Source organism: Denticeps clupeoides, chromosome 2 (genome assembly GCF_900700375.1).
Source record: "Denticeps clupeoides chromosome 2, fDenClu1.1, whole genome shotgun sequence".
NCBI classification, from domain to species: Eukaryota; Metazoa; Chordata; class Actinopteri; order Clupeiformes; family Denticipitidae; genus Denticeps; species Denticeps clupeoides.
The window spans coordinates 25,556,978-25,576,095 of NC_041708.1; the positions used below are offsets into that span (position 1 = coordinate 25,556,978).

Here is a 19,118-nt window from a genome sequence, read left to right on the forward strand (position 1 = left end):
TGCTTTTGTCGGGAGAGACGGCATTCTGTCATGACTACGGACTTACGGGGGAAGGAAGCGCAGAGGTCTGACATGCTGGGAATGGGGTTTTATTATAAAACAAACAATAAGCACAAACAAAGAATGGCGCGGTGGCCGAAAACAATTTAACTTAATTAAAGAACATAAACTAACCCGCAGGCGTGTGGCGATTGCCAGAACTCAAAAACATTCACTCGGGGAATTCAAGTTCAGAATGAGTTCAATGCCGTTCCTCCCGAAGGGGCGGAAATGTCTGACTTTTAAGCGCTGTCAGGATTGGCCACCGGTGATGAGCCCAGCAGCAGTTAATCCTGACAATTTAGTTCTTTTTTTTCATTTTTTTTTTAACAAGTCCATTAAATGCCTACAGAGCATTGCAAATAATCTATTGCATTTCAAATAAATTTCATATGAACATCATGGTCAAAATGATCTGGGTAAAAGCAGAATTTGTTATAATATGTGTTCTTATTCTTTAATATCCTTACAATTAGGCATCTTTATGGAAAGCACAGACAATTTTTAATGGCCAATTTTTGTAATGAAGCCATTAACAGGAGTAATTGTGAGAACTCTGCATCTACTGAGTTAAGCAGTCTTGTTATCTTATTCCTGCCGGTGACTTTGTGGACTCATTCTAACCACGACCCTGACTTCTGGCTTCATGACAGGTACTCCATCGACTGGAAGAGGGACCTGGACAGCTTTTTTGACATCGATCCTGTGGAGGGCACCATCTCTACCAATGAGCTTCTGGACCGAGAGAGCATTGCCCAGCACAACATCTCCATTGTGGCAACGAAAATTAGTAAGTATGGCAGCCAGTCTAGTGAAGTCAACATCTGCAGCAAAAAAAATAAATAAAAAAATAAAATTTAAAACTCAATTTGTGTTCAGAAAAGAACTCTACTGGCAGAAAATGAAATGTGCTCTTCTATTGTACGGTTGCCCTTGGCACTTTCCGAGCTGTGTTTGACTGTTGGCGAGTATCAATTTTTAAGGGGTTCTTTTTTTTTTTTTTTTAAAGCTCCAGTGGAATTGGGGTGTGAAAGCTCCTGATTTTCTGTTGATGTTTTATATTTATTTATTTTTGGTCAAAAGCACTCAGAACTGTCCTGTACCGATCAGTGGCTGTACCAATCCATCCAACGCCATCTCTTTGATTGAACCTCCAGATTTCTGTGGCTCTGCCAAAAATTTTTATTCCCCTTAACAAGACCAGCAATCGGCTTTCTGTGCATTCTACCAAGATGCGCAGGATGCATTACCAGTTTGAGATGCGGTGAGCCATTAATTTCAGGCATCATCAAGCTAATTGTGTTCATGTTTGGAAGAAGGCGGGAAAAATCTGGTTGAATTCCAAGATAAATAAGCAAGTCCGCGGCCATCAAGCTATCAAGCTCACTAAGAAGTCATCAAAGTCATTATCTCCGGAGCTGTAAAACGCTCAATCAAAATTATGCACGGCAAGGCCCACATTCATTAGGCAGGAATGGGAAATAGGGGTCGTTATAAGTTGAGCTTTTATCAGCAAGGAGATGAGTATTACTCACTGTCTCCCAAGGTTACGCTGGGGATGCTAATGGTAAATCAGCAAGCTCTAATTTGTGGTGAAGGAAGAAGATTGTGTGCGAGGGAGAACATTAACAGCTTAAGTATTTATTTATTTATTTATGTGTTGATTTGGTGTAAGCCATGGTCTTTTGTGTGCTTTCCCCAAGTAAGCGTGTGTGTCCTCCAAGTTCTCCAGTTTCCGCTCCACAACCCAAAGGCATGAACACTAGATGGATTGGTGACTCTTAATTGGCTGTAGGTGTGAATGCATGAAGTGAGTGAATGGTTGATTCTTTGCCCTTTGTTCCATGTCCTGGGATGGGACCCATAAGTCACAGATTTTGATTCAGGCATGATGGATGGTGAATTAGAGGGTATTTTATTGCTATATGCATTTAATGTAACAATTTTAATGTAACTTTTGGTCCTTTTTCTACTAGTAAAAGTAATGTAAGTGCTGTCATGCACAGTACATAGCGCAATATGATGCCAATTCTTTTTTTTTTTACATTTTAGAAATGTTCAGCTTTTAGTTAAAACAATGTCCATCTGAAGCCACTCATGTTTTATTTTATTTTTGCACTCGGACCCTTCATGTTGTATTCTCTGAATTACAGGATTCTCTGTAATACTGGTGTTATAAATGATGCCATTGGGAAGACATGAACATTGTGTATAAATAGAACTAAATTAGTTATTCCAAAACTTTCTTTCTAAACCCATCTTTTGAGGATATCAGTATTTTTGTAGTTATTAGTTGGTGTAATATACAAATTTTGGATTCTGTTAAGCATTTTAAATTTCATCTAAAAAGCATATGATCATGTATTGTTTACAAGCTTATTCATTAGAATATATATACATGATTATAAGTAATCTTTTATAATTTAGCATTCACATAGAAAAAAATACACACTAGTGAAAAGATTGTGAAACACTGCAGCACAGCACACGGTGACACAACAAAATGTGTCCTCTGCTTTTAACCATCTCCCTTGGTGAGCAGTGGGCAGCCATGACAGGTGCCCGGGGAGCAGTGTGTGGGGACGGTGCTTTGCTCAGTGGCACCTCAGTGGCACCTTGGTGGTTTGGGAATTTGAACCGGAAACCTTCTGATTACGGGTCCGCTTCCTTCCTTCTAGGCCCCTATAGCACAAAAAAGGTTATAGGGAGATATATGAATGTTGACTGTTTTCACTCACTCATCTTTTAGACCTTTAGATTTTTAAGTTTAAAGTTTGTTTGTGTTCCATCACTGTCAATCATGACTGGGACAGTGTGACAACGTGATGACAGTCCAACTCAAAATGGTTTGAGTTTGTCTTAATAAAGCACTTGACCGTGACAGCAGCACCTTAAATGCACTTTGAGAGCCTGAGAGCCACAAAAAAGTGAGCATGCATTAATAATGCATAAAATTAGATCTGCGGCGGGTTCAGAAATGTCAACAAAGCAGTCTTGAACTCTTTGTGTACACCACTCAGTTCGGGTTCCCCTGTTGTGCGCCAGACGCTAACAACAAATAATTAACACTCGTTATGTGGACGTCAGCCGAATTGCACTGCATTGCAATTTAGGCGTGAGAGCGTGTGCTTATTAAGTGACTTTGATTAAATAAATCTTGGCATCAGACTGTCTGCAGAACAAAAGCAGGCATTCTTCTTTCAGCATCCCTTCTGCAGGGACATGCATTACAAAGCCAAACTGGACTGACAGTTGGTTTTATACAAAGAAAAGGAAAGGATTAATAAAACTTTGTGCATTGAGAATGGAGTTTTTTTTTTTTTTTTTTGTCATCACTTTCTGTGTGACATGAAGTGATGGACCGCCGGGCGGATCTAATGTCTTTACCAGACATCACAGTCATGCAGAAAAAGGGAGAAGGCTCCTGGTCTACGGAGACACATATCAAAGAGCGAGTGAGACAGGGAGAGAACGAGGAAAGAAGGAGAAGAGAGACATGGAGGCGTAATCAACCAGGGCACAGAACAGGCTGACACCATGCCGAACCGTCTTCATTTAAAGTGGAGTTCAAGTGCAGTTCAAGTGTAGCTTTGAAAAAGGATGAGCTCAAGACAAAGTTTTGTTTCGTTTTGGTTTTTTTTCTTGCCATTTACTGCTATGTATATGTGTGTCTGTGTGTGTGATTGCAGTTTTAAATGTCGTTATAATTTTGCAAAGATTTTGTTAAGAAGCCATTCCTTTTTTAATATTCCAAAAAAAAAAAATTATTCCTTTTGTCAGACCTCCCTGTTCCTGGTCCATGATTGGCATGATCATCTTCACTCTAAGTATATGCCTTGTCATCATGTCTTGGCCAATTCTTTGTCTGAATGGCATTTTTTTCTTCTTATATGCCATTTTCTGGCTTTTCGTTTTTCTTAGAATTGTTCTTATTGCTGTGGCCATTGAGCCACAGCCAGCATTTTGTTCATCATTTGCCCAGTATTGTCAACACACATCCATCATGTTTCTCTTAAGGTCAAGTCTGCTAACAATTTTTCATCAATGACTTTCCTCAGCCAAAGAATTAAAACTGCTAAATGAAAAGCCATAAGTATTTCGACTCAGTGAGAGGAAAAATAATTATTAGCTATAAGTAGACTAATAATTAATGAATGCTACTTTAATACATACATAAATGACAGTAGAATATTGACAAGGCATTAAAAACTGTAGGAAAACAGTCTGACTTTTCCATGTAGTACAGGTTGCCTTATTTCTACCTGACACTCATCAAGCAGCAGACAAGAACATTGCAATCATGCCCATAACATTGATAAGAGCTTCGGAACTGAACCCTTCTGTGCAAAATAATAAACAAATGGGTGAAAAGTGAAGTTGTTAACTTCTTGACCCTAACACACATAACTTCAGCTCACTATTTAATCAAGCCTTAATAGAAATACAGTATTACTGATTTGCTATGGCAGTGTAATTAACGTGTATTTAGCTAATCTTCCCCTCATCGTCTGCTTCTGTCCAGAGTTCAATGTTTTTCACATTGCTGTGTCTGCTGTCTAACAGTGAAATTAATTACTTGAATTTGCATTATTTCCATTTTATTCACTGTTTAATTCTGGTGTTACAGTTTGCTGTGCACTTTCCTCTTTTGTGGGAAGATTTTAGGTGATTCATGCAACGTGAACAGTTCTACTCATTCTGTGAGGAGTAAAAGACAAGAATTCCCTCCTGCAGTGACTGTTATATATTTCTGAGTGAACACCCCCACCTGGAGGGTTGGTTAAGAAATACACTGCAGCCCTTGTACTGGTACATTGTGCATTGGTAAAAAAAACTAAAGAGTAGAATGTAGAGACAGTCTAAGTTTAAGGGTGTTGAATGTAAAGGTCTGTTAAAACCCACTGAACATTTACATTCAGTGGCAGTGAAAAAACTGGAGCCAATCCTTTGTGTGTGGAATTGGGAACTCACTCATCGCAGGGCATCAGTCCCATGCAGTATCTGCTTCTGATATGACTTCTCTCTAATTCATGAAGTAATAACAAATGTCTGATCGGATGCTGGATATGCTTTCATGAAAGATTCTCCTAATTTTCTATACTTACATGCAATCTAGCATAACTTAAAGTAATATAGAAATTTGGAATTTTTTAAATGTACATTTATCCAGAGCGACTAACAATCAGTAGTTACAGGGACAGTCCCCCTGGAGCAACTTAGGGTTACATGTCTTGATTTGAACCTGGATCTTCTGGTTTATACGCGATTGTGTTACCCACTAGGCTACTACCACCCTCGACAGAAATCAGATAAAATATAATTAATAAGATAATAACTAAGCACACATTAGATTTTTCCCTCTCTCTCGCTCACACACTCTCGCTCTCAGCAGTGTCAGTGTTTTTTATATGTTCATGTAACACACAGGTCTGGCCGTGTCAGGTGTCTCCAGAGGGAAAGCTTTATAGATCTTTCATTATGTTTTAGATAATCACATGATTTGTACAAATCCCTGCTCCATACACACACAATCACGCATCCATGCACATGCAAACATACAGTGTCCTTCTGGTCATCTCATGTCTTATACCCACTATACTCTAAATATGTCTCGATTAAGTCTTGCTCGTAAACTGTATCATAGTAATGTCATCACAGATATGTCATATACAGTTAATCGACTAGATCAACTGTCAAAGACAGAAGTGTGTCTGAGTGACATGGGTTCGTGAAAATATGAAGGGTGTAAAGTAACCTAAAAGAAATGTTACAAGCACAATGCAAAAATTGTGCACATCATTTTTTTCATACTCCTCTACATTGTATATACAGTAGACTAAACATTAGATGAAATAGAGAAAAGGATAAATGCTAATTATAATTTGGACCAACGTCCAACCAATAACCCCAAACATGTCATACATACAACAATGGCAGATGACTTGTTTGTAGTTGTGCTGCATTAGCTGCTGAACCTCAAGAAACCCTTTCATAACACTTCTTATTAAAATACAAGGTGTTTAATTCATTGCACAGGAGAATCAGACACGAAAAATTGTGAGAACATTTGGTAAGTCCAAGGAATTACAGCACCACTTACAGGTGTGGAGGGCGATGGAACCATTGTTTGGGCTGTTTTCTGTGTTTTCTTAGGGATGACAACATTTCAGATAACAATCCTTGTGGATGCAGGTTTTTCAGTAACCAAAAACCTGCTTTAAAGTGTCAAAAGATGCTCTCATGTGGACGGGGTCTAAGACTTTGTTTATAAATGTTTCGATTTTATGTATTAATTGACAAAATCCATTCAGATGGACAAAATCCATGGATCTCGATGTGCCTTATGAACAGTAAAAAAGTTGTGATGCTTTAGTTTGTCCCATAATAGGGTTTCATGTACAAATGACCCATGACTAATTAGCACTTTTCACTTTCAATCCTTTTATTAATTTGTATGAGGTTTGTTGTCATATTTGTTTTGTGCATATTTGTGTTTAATTAACAGCTGCTCAGTGTTTGAATAATTTACCACATACAGTGTCAAATGGTGTTTTGTTAGTGTTTCAATTTTGTCACATACAGTAGGTTCGTTTCACTTTAATGCGGTCATTAATTGTATCCATTTGCATTTAATATGGATCAACTGGCCACAGGGTTACATTTTGAAGGCCAGTCGTCAACTCAGTCATTAAGAGAACTCATAGCATGGTCCATCTGCCATGGTTAAACAAATGACTGCCTTTCCCCCATTTATGCATGAAGTGTTTGGCATTCCTCTGTCTGTCGGGTGGTTTGAGGACTGTGTTGTGGCAGACCTGGCCTGCCTTTGCTGCTCAGTGCATTAGCATTGAGTTATGCCGACCAGGGTGGGTTTAAATGACCTCTTATTCTTACTCAAAATTATTTTTTACAAGTGCACCTGCATTACTCCCCATACTTCCTTGCACGACGATGTAGTGACTAGAAGAAGTCTGCCAATTAGAAAGCTAAACCAGACAAATGTGTTTATTTTAATTCACCCTGTTAATCCACTGAGTGTGATTCTCAGATATTGCGATTTTGTGTGTGTGGGTTTGTATAAGTGTGAGGCCATTCATTTGTGTTCAGGATTTGACCACTAGATGTCAGGCTTTGATTGCTAATAATTGGTAAGCATTTTATAGAAATGGATTTAATGGGTGTGAATTCTAAGGTGTGATTTTGTTTTTTTGTCTTTCTCCCAGACAACCCTGTGTTGTCCAGCAGAGTGGCCGTCACCATCCATGTCAATGACGTAAATGAGTTTCCCCCAGAGTTCGCCATTCCATATGAGACCTTCGTCTGTGAAAGTGCCAAAGTAGGACAAGTGAGTCACATGCACACACACACTCACACACACACACACACACACACACACACACACACACACTCCATACACACCTAACATACAGAGCAAAGTAATGATCTGAGGAACATATTTGCCGAGCATGATTGAAATTGTGTGCATATGCGGCATCCACAGGAATCATAAGAAATGTGATAAACATATGGAGCAGGTCAGATATGCATTAGGTTATAACCATTTTCACAGTCAATTACACACTTACTGTACTGTGCTGCTAAGGGGGCCAGTGTAAGGAGGAAAGTACAGATTAATTTAAAGGTTTAATCTTAGGTGGTGCTTTTTAATTTCAATCCTTATAAGCAAACATATCTATATAATTACTATAATTGTCATGATCTGGTCCGGAAGGGGTTACTCCGGTCCGGGATCCATTTCTGTTTGCCGTTGGGTCTGTGATGTGTTACATGTTCCCCGCATCTCGGATGTCTCCCCTGCCCTGTTCTGCACCATTAAACGCCTGTATCGTGACGTTGTGCGATTGCGTCCTTCTTCCTTGTCATCCTCCTATCTGTTCACCTGCCTCGTCATGCCTAAAGGTTGTGACACTAATGTATTAAAAATTGTGTTACAATATCCAGTTTCATATATTACTTACTGTAAAACAGGTAGAAATGGAAAGTAGGAAATCATATTGTCGTTAGATCACAGTAACTTAAAATAATTTTAGAATACATTTGCTGCAATTTCATTGTGGATGTGGGTGACAGTCAATAACTACTATATTATATTTGCTAAAATCTAACCACTTAAATGTAGTGAGAAAGAAAACTAATTTTTGGATGTTATTTTGTAATAATTATACAATTAGATGTTTTCCATGGTTTGGCATGTTTTTTGGCCAAAAGCCATGTCTGTGGTTTTGTGTTTACTGTTAGACATGACCACAATGACACGCTGGGATCTAATATGTCCTGATTGTCTAAGAGCTTTGTGTGATTGGCGGGAGGTAATTACAGCATAATCCTCGATGACACTGTGACTGTTCCATTTGGGGTGTTTTGACAGCCTGCTCAGTGTATCGCTGAGTGTAAGCGCTGAAATACACAAACCTGCAGAGGAACATGCCGGCACAGCTAACTTTGAAGTGGGAAATATGATGAGCACACACTCCACTCAGCTAGTATAACTCTGAAACATTTCCGTGCCACAAACGCACAGCGCACGTGAGCATTGCGGCCCACCAGCATGATCAAGGCACTGGAGACCTTCTCACACATGGCCACAATCCTTTTATCTTTTAAATTGCTTAAGGTTGTTTTGCCTGAAATATGAAAGTAAACACACACACACATGTGACATACTAACCCTCCATGAATTTCTGTATATTTCTGAGGGAGCCTTATTGCTCATACTTCTGGTTGTTATTCATGCATGAAGATGGCCACTGGCTTGTAAAACACAGCAATAGTAATTGTTTAAATAATAATGATGCTCCAGTAGTCATATTGCTATGTGTCATAAATTATAATATGAAATCACACAACATAATATTGCTGTCATTCAATTATTGTATAATCATTGAATGTTATGGACAAAACTGATGCAAACTCATACAGAGTGTCAATGGAGAAGGGTCAGAGAGTCTTCAACAATGCTGGAGCTCTTGCAGATCTTGCAGGTGTTGGAGAAAGGGTTCCTGAATTGTTTTGTTGCTGTTGTACGTAGTGGGGCAGTTCAGAAAGACTTTGTACTTTTTGATGGTTCACAGGTCATTCAGGTCATCAGCGCTAAAGACCGCGACCTGCCCCCCGCTGGACAGAAATTCACCTACAAGTCAGCCCAGGATGACCAGAAAACCAAGAACTTCACTGTGCGAGACTTTGGAAGTGAGTCTGACAATTTTATTTTCTATCTATCCGCTTCCTTGCCGTGTTTGTATATAATTATAAGATGAACTGTAATCATCTTTTAAAGACAGGAGCCGGTTATTAAAAGCTCTCACACACTGTACTTCCTCATTCAGGTTTTAAACTCTTCCTGTCAAGCCCAGATGTCCTTATCTCTTTCTTCAGTGTAGTGTTGTTTTCGGCAACAAAACTGAGAAGTGGTAGTGGCCTAGTGAGTAACACACTCGCCTATGAACCAGAAGACCCAGGTTCAAATCCATTGTGTCCCTGAGCAAGAAACTTAACCCTAAGTTGCTCCAAGTCGCTCTGGATAAGGGCGTCTGATAAATGCTGTAATTGTAGAAGCAACCTTTGAAAAATGTAAAGAAAACAGAATATGTGAATAGAGGTTTTGTCTATTCTAAAAGGTACTTGTACTAAATTGACTGGGTTAAATAGATTGCACTACTAAAAAAGAGATTAAAATACAATTTTCATTGACTAAAACTAGACTAAAATTTTAACAGTTCTCGTTGACTAAAACTAGACTAAATAATCATGAAAAATTCTGACTAAAATATGAAAAAAATAATTTTAGTTGAACATGAATAGACAAAAAAAACTAAAGATCACTAAAGACTAAAATGACAGCTGGACACAAAGGTTAGTGTAAAAAAGCAAGCACTGTATTTAAACTCAACTGATGTTACCTGGATATACATGAACATTTTCTAATTTAATAACACTGGTAGATTGCACCGGTACTATTGCAATTACATGAAAATATTGTAAAAATGGTACAAAAGTTACAGAAAAACCAAAACGAAAAGAAAAGAACGATAGAGGACGATAGAATAGCCGGGAACCAGGCATCAGAGAGGCAGCTGTGCCTTGGAGAAACAGGGGAAGAGAGAAAGGCCCAGAAGAGGGGGGAGAAACCACAAGCCCCTGATGGCGGAGGAAGAGAAGAGACTGCAGCCCACAAGAGAAACTCTTTTACACTTGACATTTGACTCCCAAAAAAGTTGCCACAGACCAATCAGATTGTTCTTTGATGTCTCTGTCTTGTCCAAACAAATACAGGAATACAGTGGTCATCCTACTCCAACAAGGACTTTCCTGTCATGGCACCTCAAGCCATTTGCTGGCTTTTGACACCTCTTGCTTGGGGGAGGTTGCAGTTTGATAAAGATACAAGCGGAGGACCCTCACCAAAGACACGAAAGCACAAAATGCCATGGACTGTACACTAGACTGTACCTCAATGTTTCCATCTGTTTTCTACTCTTGTAATTCCCACTGTCAACAGAAGGTGTCAGTAAACATTAGAAAAAGAAAGAGCGAAGAGATTGTCATTGTGATACATTGCAGCAAAGCACACAACAAAGTGTGTCCTCTGCTTTTTTTTTAACCCTTGGTGAGCAGAGGGCAGCCATGAAAGGTGCCTAGGGAGCAGTGTGTGGGGACAGAGCTTTGCTATGGGGGCACTTCCTTGCCCCAAATAATATTCTGTTCTATTTCTATTCTTCTCCTTCTCACTCATTACCCTACATCTTAGACCAGGTCGCCATGTACTGTCACGAGTCGCAGAGTGTGGACTCTCTCACAGGGCACACCATCTTGCTTTTTTTTTGTATTCTATTCTATGAACAGACAGCATGATCCTCAGTTGAATTGAACTCATTCTAACACTACAAGAGTCTTACCAAAAAATATTTTAAATATATATATATATTTGTAAGACTCCTGTAGTGTTACAATGAGTTCAATTCAACTGAGGATAATTTATTGCTTCATATATATGAAAAATTCATTATCGCTCAGGGATATCCACACAAAGTGCAAGAGGTCAAGCTGAGGACGGGAAGGTAAAGTTGTTCACGTACACACAAATGCCAAAATAAAAAGTTTGCCCTCCACACACACACACACACCTTTAAGGGTATCTCTCACCTAAACCACAAACAGCGAGCAGAAATAATACAGACAGACAGGGGGCTTAACCCGGGGCACAGGTACACTCACAGGAGACACAAAATAAAACCAGACAGGCTTCAAGCCACACAGGTGCATCTGGAAACACACGCACTTCTTAAAAAAATGGCTAGGTGTGAGAAAGACAAGGTGTAGCATGTGAGCAGGAAAACATGGGTCTCACAGTCAATGCTTGACAGCCCTGCCGTAATGTGGATCTTTTCTACCGGAGGTCTGGATTCAGTGGTTATGGATAGTGGATGTGTGTGCAGATTGATACTCACTCAAAATCTTTAGCCAGTGGTGGCCTAGTGGTTAAGGAAGCAGCCCCGTAATCAGAAGGTAGCTGGTTCGAATCCCGATCCGCCAAGGTGCCACTGAGGTGCCACTGAGCTAAGCACCGTCCCCACACACTGCTCCCCGGGCGTATGTCATGGCTGATCAATGCTGACTAAAGGTGATGGTTAAAAGCAGAGAAGCAATGTCCTTTGGGATTAATAAAGTTTCAAAAAAAAAAAAAATAAAATCATTTTGGTAGTGTCACGCCTCAGGTCATAGTTGTGTTTTCTATCCTTTGTTCTTATAAGCCAAGTTTTTTGTATCCTTGGTATTGATCTCCTTGCCACAGTGCCATTTTGTTTTTTGAGTGTCCCAGTGCCAATTGGAAGGATTTTTATTCCAGTCAGTCTGTCGTACTGATCACACGCGAAACCGCTTCCTTCCTTTTGTTTCCTAGACAACACGGCGGGGATTGTGACTTTACACAGCGGTTTTCGGCGACGCACTCAAGAGCTGTATGAGGTCGCCGTGGTGATCTCAGACAGCGGCTACCCATCGCAGAGCAGCACTTCCACGCTGACGGTGCGAGTGTGTTTCTGCGACTCGGACGGATCCCTGCTCACCTGCAACGCTGAGGCCATCTTCTTGCCTGTGGGCCTGAGCACTGGAGCCCTCATCGCTATACTGATGTGCATCGTCATACTGCTGGGTAAAAGAGCAGTGTCTCTGAAAACAGACACACCCCTGCATCTCAGAATATACAAATGACATGCTAGTGCTACACGGTAGAAATGTATTGGAATTCAGCCTGCCATGATTGTGGAACATTCTGTATGAAAACCTAAAATACATTTGTTGTGAAGACAAAGTTGTTTCAATTTACAGCATTTATTGGCCCTTATCCAGAGCCACTTACAATCAGTAGTGAAAGGGACAGTTCCCATAGATCACTCAGGGTGAAATGTCTTAAATGAGACAATGGAAGTAAGTGGGGTTTGAACCTGCGACTTTGTGGTGAGTATAATGCCCACTAGGCTACTACCAGCCTAACGCCCTGTTTTTATTTGTAGCTTTTTGTGTTTTTGTATGGGATTGTTGGAATATGGCACGCAATTTAAGAGGAGAACTTTTTTCAACATGATAATTTGCAGAGCAAAAGCTTCATCAAACTGTAGCGCAGTGCCAACTTATCAGTATGTAGCCCTCCCTACATAAAAGCCTTGCAATGTTGGTGTAACTAATGATGTAGAACAATTAATAAATTGCGTATAATAGATACTCAGATATGTAAGTATATAGCTTGCTAACTATATAATTAGCCAACCCTAATCAATTTATGCATAGACGTTCTACGCGATAGGATTATTTTTTCCATAATATTCATGATTCAATGCTGTCATTAAGCAAGTTCTGTTGTGCAGAGGCCGTTGCATCATATTTTATAAGTTTCCAAACTGGAGGCATGTTTTGTTGGTATCATAGTTTTTTTTTTTTGGTTTTTTGCCTTCTGCCATCTTGGCATGCGTAGCTAATTAGCGGCCATGTTGATTCATTGACGCCGACACCACTCCGAAGCATGCAATGGCATTAAACAAACAGCAGAGTAAAGGAAGCTATGAGGCATTGAGATGTTTACTGACGAGCTTTATGGACTGCATTAGCATTTCTGATGTATTGCGGATCACACCGGCAGGGCAGACAGGCTGCTTGCTGAACGGCGCGTGTGTTTTTTGATTGCCCGCCGTTTAGGGGGTGGGGGTGAATGTGTACCCTTAGGACCTCCAATTCCCTGCAACCCCATAAACCAGGTCGTTAAACACAAAATGCACCAGCAGCATTTCCCGGGCCCCTCTTCGGGCCCCAGATGGCCGGTGAAAGTGACACATGTTCCTCCGCTGACCTGATTAAATAAAGGTTAAACGGAGGTTTCCCCACGACGCTGTTTATCTCTGACCTTCTGCACTCGCCCTGGACCACGTTGTATATGTTGCATGTGGCCACGCTCTGGGTCCAATCCCGGCATGTCGTCGTGGATTAACCCTTCAGGTTAATCAAAGAAATTGCTGCCTTGGCCACCCTGTTTGTTATTCATCCGTTTGCTATCTGATTTAAAATGTAACATTGCTGTGCAATTACGACTTCTGTAGCTGCAGCTAATACAGTTTTCTATTCATCCCAAGCCTTCGAGCATTAAGACCTTTCTTTAGCCTAAATTAACTTTTTCAGTGAAATCGCGGATTTCTATGTGCGGCAGTATTCGGTCATTGCGAAATATTGCTCATTATGAGATTCTGCCCAGTTTGCTTGGCGAGGTCGGCCTGATAACCTCAGAGTGCAGCAGCAGTCCTCCGTCGCTTGCTCGATCACCGGAGGCTCAGTTTAATTACTGTCCATCAGTAATTAGGAGTTGGGTATGAGCTCTGGTGCGTGGCCCCTGAAACGGGCCTCGTAAAGCAGACCCTAAATCCCTCCATCCCATTACTGCTGGGGCCGGGGCATAATTACCTCCCGAATTACACTCACCCCGCAAGGTCACGGCGCAAAAGCCCAGTGCTATGCTTCGTTATACTCCAGCTCATTTGAATAACAGGGAGACGGCCATAAATAGGATTTCATTGCCTCGTTACAGTGGTTGTTGGCCTGAACCGAGCTGCTTTAGTTAAGGACTTCTTTTTTTTTTCCCAGCAGCACTAGATCCACCATGGTAAATGTGAGGATACAGTGTGGAACCAAATCAAACCTCAAAGGTGGAGGTGTTCCTATTTTACATTTGTTTTGTATTTTATTAGCAGTTTTTTATTTCATTGCAGTTGTTAGAATAAAAAATGTAATATATTTTTGTTCCTTCCGTTCCTCTTTTGACCTGAAATGGAAAGGCCTTTTAAAAAGTGCAAATAACAAAAACCTATTGACCCATGTTGTTCCAGCATAATGTGAAAACATTTCAAAGAGTGAAGTTTTGATTGTACTAAATATTAAGAAATCTGACTTCTCTATGAAAGTCAGAGCCGAATTTCTGTTTTAATCTGATCAGTAGTCAAGAATGACTAATTTAAAACAATAAAACGATTAAATGGATTGCATAACTTATTTATTTTTTATATGCAGAAATTAATAAATAAAGAAGTTGTACTAAATAATATACCAATTCCGGTCGCACTGAGCTCCCAGGAAATAATTGACCTTCATAATAACAGATGCTTCAAATCTTTGACACTTAGTAAAGTTACTGTGGTTAACACTAGGGGGAAATGTCGAGTCATTTTCTAAAACCCAGCTGAATACCACATATTTGCAACAAAATGTGTGCAGGCACATTCAATGGCAATATGAATATTATTACAAAACCTTAATCGGAAAAAAAAAATATATTGTAGAATAATGTTAATATCAAACAGCCATTATGTGATCTATCGCACCTTGTCATAAATCCTATAGATCTGTTTAATGTGGGATCACCGATCTTACTGGAACAATGAGACGTGTTGCCCGTTAAGCCTTAGTGTGAGATAAACTCCTCGAAACAGAGCATCAGCCTGCACCAAGGACATTTGTTATATAGTCTCCATTTGTCAGCCTGACCCACTTCTTCCATTGCGAAATAAAGCCACCCAGTTGAACTTACCCTCACCATACAAGCCCAGACGGTACCCGCCACACACCAATTCTTTGCCAAACATATGTCCCCAAGATGGTGACCCATTTATTAACACAATAAATGAAATGATGGATCTTTTGAACAGAGATCTGCAGCAATACACCTTCCACACGGAGGCACCAACGTGCCACCACTGTGCAACATCCAGATGGACCATGATATGTCATCTCATACATCGTGGCATGGTCTTGAAAGTCTTATGGGAGCATCGTGAGCCTACTCAAATGGGCTTACTCAAACTATAGAAGGAGGAATGCATATTCGCCATTCTGTTAAAAGGACAGTGGCTCCAAGCACAACGCAAATGCTAAAAAGGGATGTGCATCATTCACTGAGCTCAAGTTACTATCTCCATTCAACACATGGAGCAAACATTGGTTGCTAACGATGGCACTATCAAAAAGTGTTCCGATCCGGAACACTTTTGTGATTTTTGATGCTGAGCGTTCTCACTGAACCACTTTCCAGAACCGCTTAGGCTTATGAACGTGGCTGCTGGAGCCAATCCTGGCATAGACACCATTCACTCACACCTACAGACAAGTCAGATTCACCAATTCACCTAGTGTACACATGTTTAGACTGCAGGACGAAATCTGAAAGCCCAACATGAGGAGAGCATGTAATCTCCGCACACACAAGGGCCATGCCAGGATTCGAATATGCCACAGCTATAGCATAGGCACATATGGGTGCCTAAGGGGATCAAAATGATATTAAGCCTAGTGTAGCACAACCAGTTTTACCAGATACCTGATAGTTTCATCCAACATAATAAAATCATACACAAAAAAATTAACAGTTACAACTACTTAAAGTTCATCACAGAATATTTCCTCAATTACCTTAAAAAGAGAATGGTGAGTGGCACAGCATTAAAATATGCTTTTTTTAATGTTGTTTTATGATTTTTAAATCAGAATAATTGAGTGTTGTCTGCATTTAATGAGTTGTTAATAAGGCATACAATGTGTGAAGTTCATAGAACATATTGTACTTAAAAATTGCACATTTTTAAGAATTTGTAGGAACAATGAGGACCTTAGGGAAAATATATACATTTGTTTTTACAGTTAGTTTACAGCATTTATCAGATGCCCTTATCCAGAGCCACTTACAATCAGTAGTTACAGGGACAGTGACTCCTGGAGCAACTTGCTCAGGGACACAATGTAGTAAGTGGGATTTGAACCTGGGTCTTCTGGTTCATAGGCGAGTGTGTTACTCACTAGGCTACTACCACTAGGCTACTACCACCCCATTACTACAGTAATGACAGCATCTTATGATGACTTTAGGAACTGTTCTTCTCTTCCAGTTGTACCTGCATAATGTGCAACTTTTGGACTTGAGTGTGAACAGTCCTGTCAACTATGTGTGACAGGGCTCCTGCCATCAATTGTGCTATGCATGGGTATTTTTGCAGCCCTAAATGTCATTGACGTGACTGTATCATGAATCTGACAGTAGACATTTGTTTTTCTCTGCAGCAATCGTGGTGCTGTATGTGGGTGTGAAGCGCCAGAAGAAGAAGGAGACCCTGATGACGTCCAAAGAGGACATCCGTGACAACGTCATTCACTATGATGATGAAGGAGGTGGAGAGGAAGACACACATGCTTTCGACATGGGGACACTACGCAACCCCAAAGCCATCAAAAACAACCTGCTTAGACGTGACATCAAGCCAGAGGCCAAGGCCCCGCCTCAATCAAGGCCTCCCACGAGCTCGCATGAGAGCTCCGACATCCAGAATTTCATCCACCAGCGTCTCCAGGAGCATGACAAAGACACATCAGCTCCGCCCTACGATTCGCTGGCCACCTATGCTTATGAGGGCGAGGGTTCAGTCGCAGAGAGCCTGAGCTCCATAGATTCTCCAGGCAGGGAGGGTGACGAGGACTACTACTACCTCACAGAGTGGGGACCTCGCTTCAAAACGCTGGCAGGGATCTTCGGGGAGCGTTCAGAGAGCCAATCAGAGGTGACGTCAACAGCCCCAACAGCAACAGAAGACATTACTGTGGAAAATAGACATTGATGATCTCCAGATTGGGTCAATGAGATTTTTTTTTTTTTACTTTTCATACAGTTTTAATTTTTCTTCCATTTATTTTGTTATTTAAGGTTTTAATATTTCTTTTATGGCCCAAGGTGATATAAGTGCGAGAATAGAAAGGGGATATTGAGTGGAATTTTTTTTTGTTATTTATTCAGCGTTTTATTTTGCTTTTTTTTGACTGCTTGAGGGAAAAGATAAAAAGACTTAAAATCCCAGAAGAAATGCAAGTGATTTTCTTTGACATCCTTAAAAGTGCCTCAACAGATTTGGTTACTTATTTTTATTTCCATGGTAGGTAGATGTACATTATTTTTTATTTCATGCCAGAAGCCCCACAGGATTGTAGCCGATAGAGACGTAGCTGCACAGTAGGCAGGGTTAGCGCTATAGCGATTTAGCGATTTTTGTATCACAAAGAAGGGTTCTGTGGACAAATATGTGGCCCGGGTTTTGGCCAAAGACAGTTTGAATGTTATTTATGATCTTATTTATTTATTTGGTTGGGTTTTTACATCGGTTAGCTAGTTCGTTCTGTTGACTGATTATTTATCTATTTATCTCAGATCAGATATGTATTTCTTATTTTTTCGAAGACACTTGAGTATTTTGTAACTGAGCATGTCCCGTGCAAAGCCGAACATTTCGCTCATGCACAGGCATCTGTATAGACTTGTATTTGTTGTAAAAAAAGAAAAAGAAGAAAAAAAAATGAAAAAAAAAAAAAAGTTAGGGCTAAATGATGCTATGGTTGAGTCATGTGATGAACACTGTTTTCTTAAATAAACACACACAAAAAAACAACTGGATTACTTTTTATCCCTGGTCTGAATTGTTGGCTGGACAAAAATAAAAAAAATAAATTGTTTTCTCATAGATCTTTTGTGCGGTCAAGTGTGTTTGACCGAGGGGCTTCGGGGCATTTTTTTTTATTATTTTCACTGGGTTTAAGATAACCCCATCACTTGGGGCTTGTGTCGAAGCCAAAGGCTGGAGGGGCCACTGAGCCCTGACCTCCGTCCGCCGTCAAACAGAGCTGCCACTACTAATCTCAGTTTTTGCTGAGAGACGAGCAGCAGTGAGCCAGCAGCTTTAGAGCCTGTCATGGAATTCGTGTGCACATGTGCTTTAGCCTGAATTCATGCTTATTCATATGCTATTCACCTATTTTTCGACATATTGAATGTCTTCATGTCTGAGATATATGATTTTGGGTTCATTTATGGAGATTGTTTGGAGAATTCCACAAAACAGCAACATCTTGAGATGCACTTAAATAAATAAAGTAAAATAAAAAATACATGATCTGATGTAGGACAAAGAGAATTTTGCAACTGTTTAGTCATTTTCATCTAAAATCAGCCAATTAGTGACAGACCCATCACAACACAAATGTTTCTTCAAATGTTCCTTTAAGTCATGAATTGATCTGCAGTGAACCTTCCAATAAAAAGAAGCAGGTGAATTAAACCATTTCCAATGTGCATCATATCTAGAAGTCAGTGCACAATTTTTGAGAGTAACAGTGGATCCGGAAGACAGCCTAAAGTAGAACACGGTGGGTCTCACTGGAAAATCGCACTATGGGATTTGACTTGGAGCATCTAGTCTATATGGGAACCTGAAAACATATCAAATTTTCTATTAGATCATTCCTTTCACCTTCAACTGTCTTTACCTACCCTTTCAATTAGCAGAACTTAATAATGAATAACAACCATTTCCTGAAACCCAATTATAATCGAGGTCACACTGAAGCTGGAACCCTTCCAAACAATATGCGAGCCCAAGGCACGAACAACTTCTGTACTTGGCATCACTCTGTGATTTAGATAAATGATAAATCCAAAAAGACCACGAGAGCATCAAACGCTAAGCACCGCAGTCAATGTTCGCGGT

At 40.2% G+C, this 19,118-nt stretch overlaps 1 protein-coding gene across 2 annotated transcripts in view; it reads left to right on the forward strand.

Annotated features, from left to right (window-relative positions):
* LOC114778931 (cadherin-12-like) overlaps window positions 1-18,153 on the forward strand; it is a 114,474-nt gene extending 96,321 nt beyond the window's left edge. Inside the window, exons 8-12 of one of the 2 annotated variants that reach the window (XM_028967181.1) lie at window positions 693-829; window positions 7,263-7,384; window positions 9,132-9,249; window positions 11,960-12,211; window positions 16,651-18,153. In XM_028967181.1, coding sequence (XP_028823014.1) covers window positions 693-829; window positions 7,263-7,384; window positions 9,132-9,249; window positions 11,960-12,211; window positions 16,651-17,201 — 1,180 coding nt within the window. In that variant the 3' untranslated portion in view covers window positions 17,202-18,153. The remainder of the gene's footprint in view (window positions 1-692; window positions 830-7,262; window positions 7,385-9,131; window positions 9,250-11,959; window positions 12,212-16,650) is intronic. The other variant, XM_028967182.1, reaches the window with a different exon arrangement.
* The last annotated feature ends 965 nt before the right edge of the window (window positions 18,154-19,118 follow it).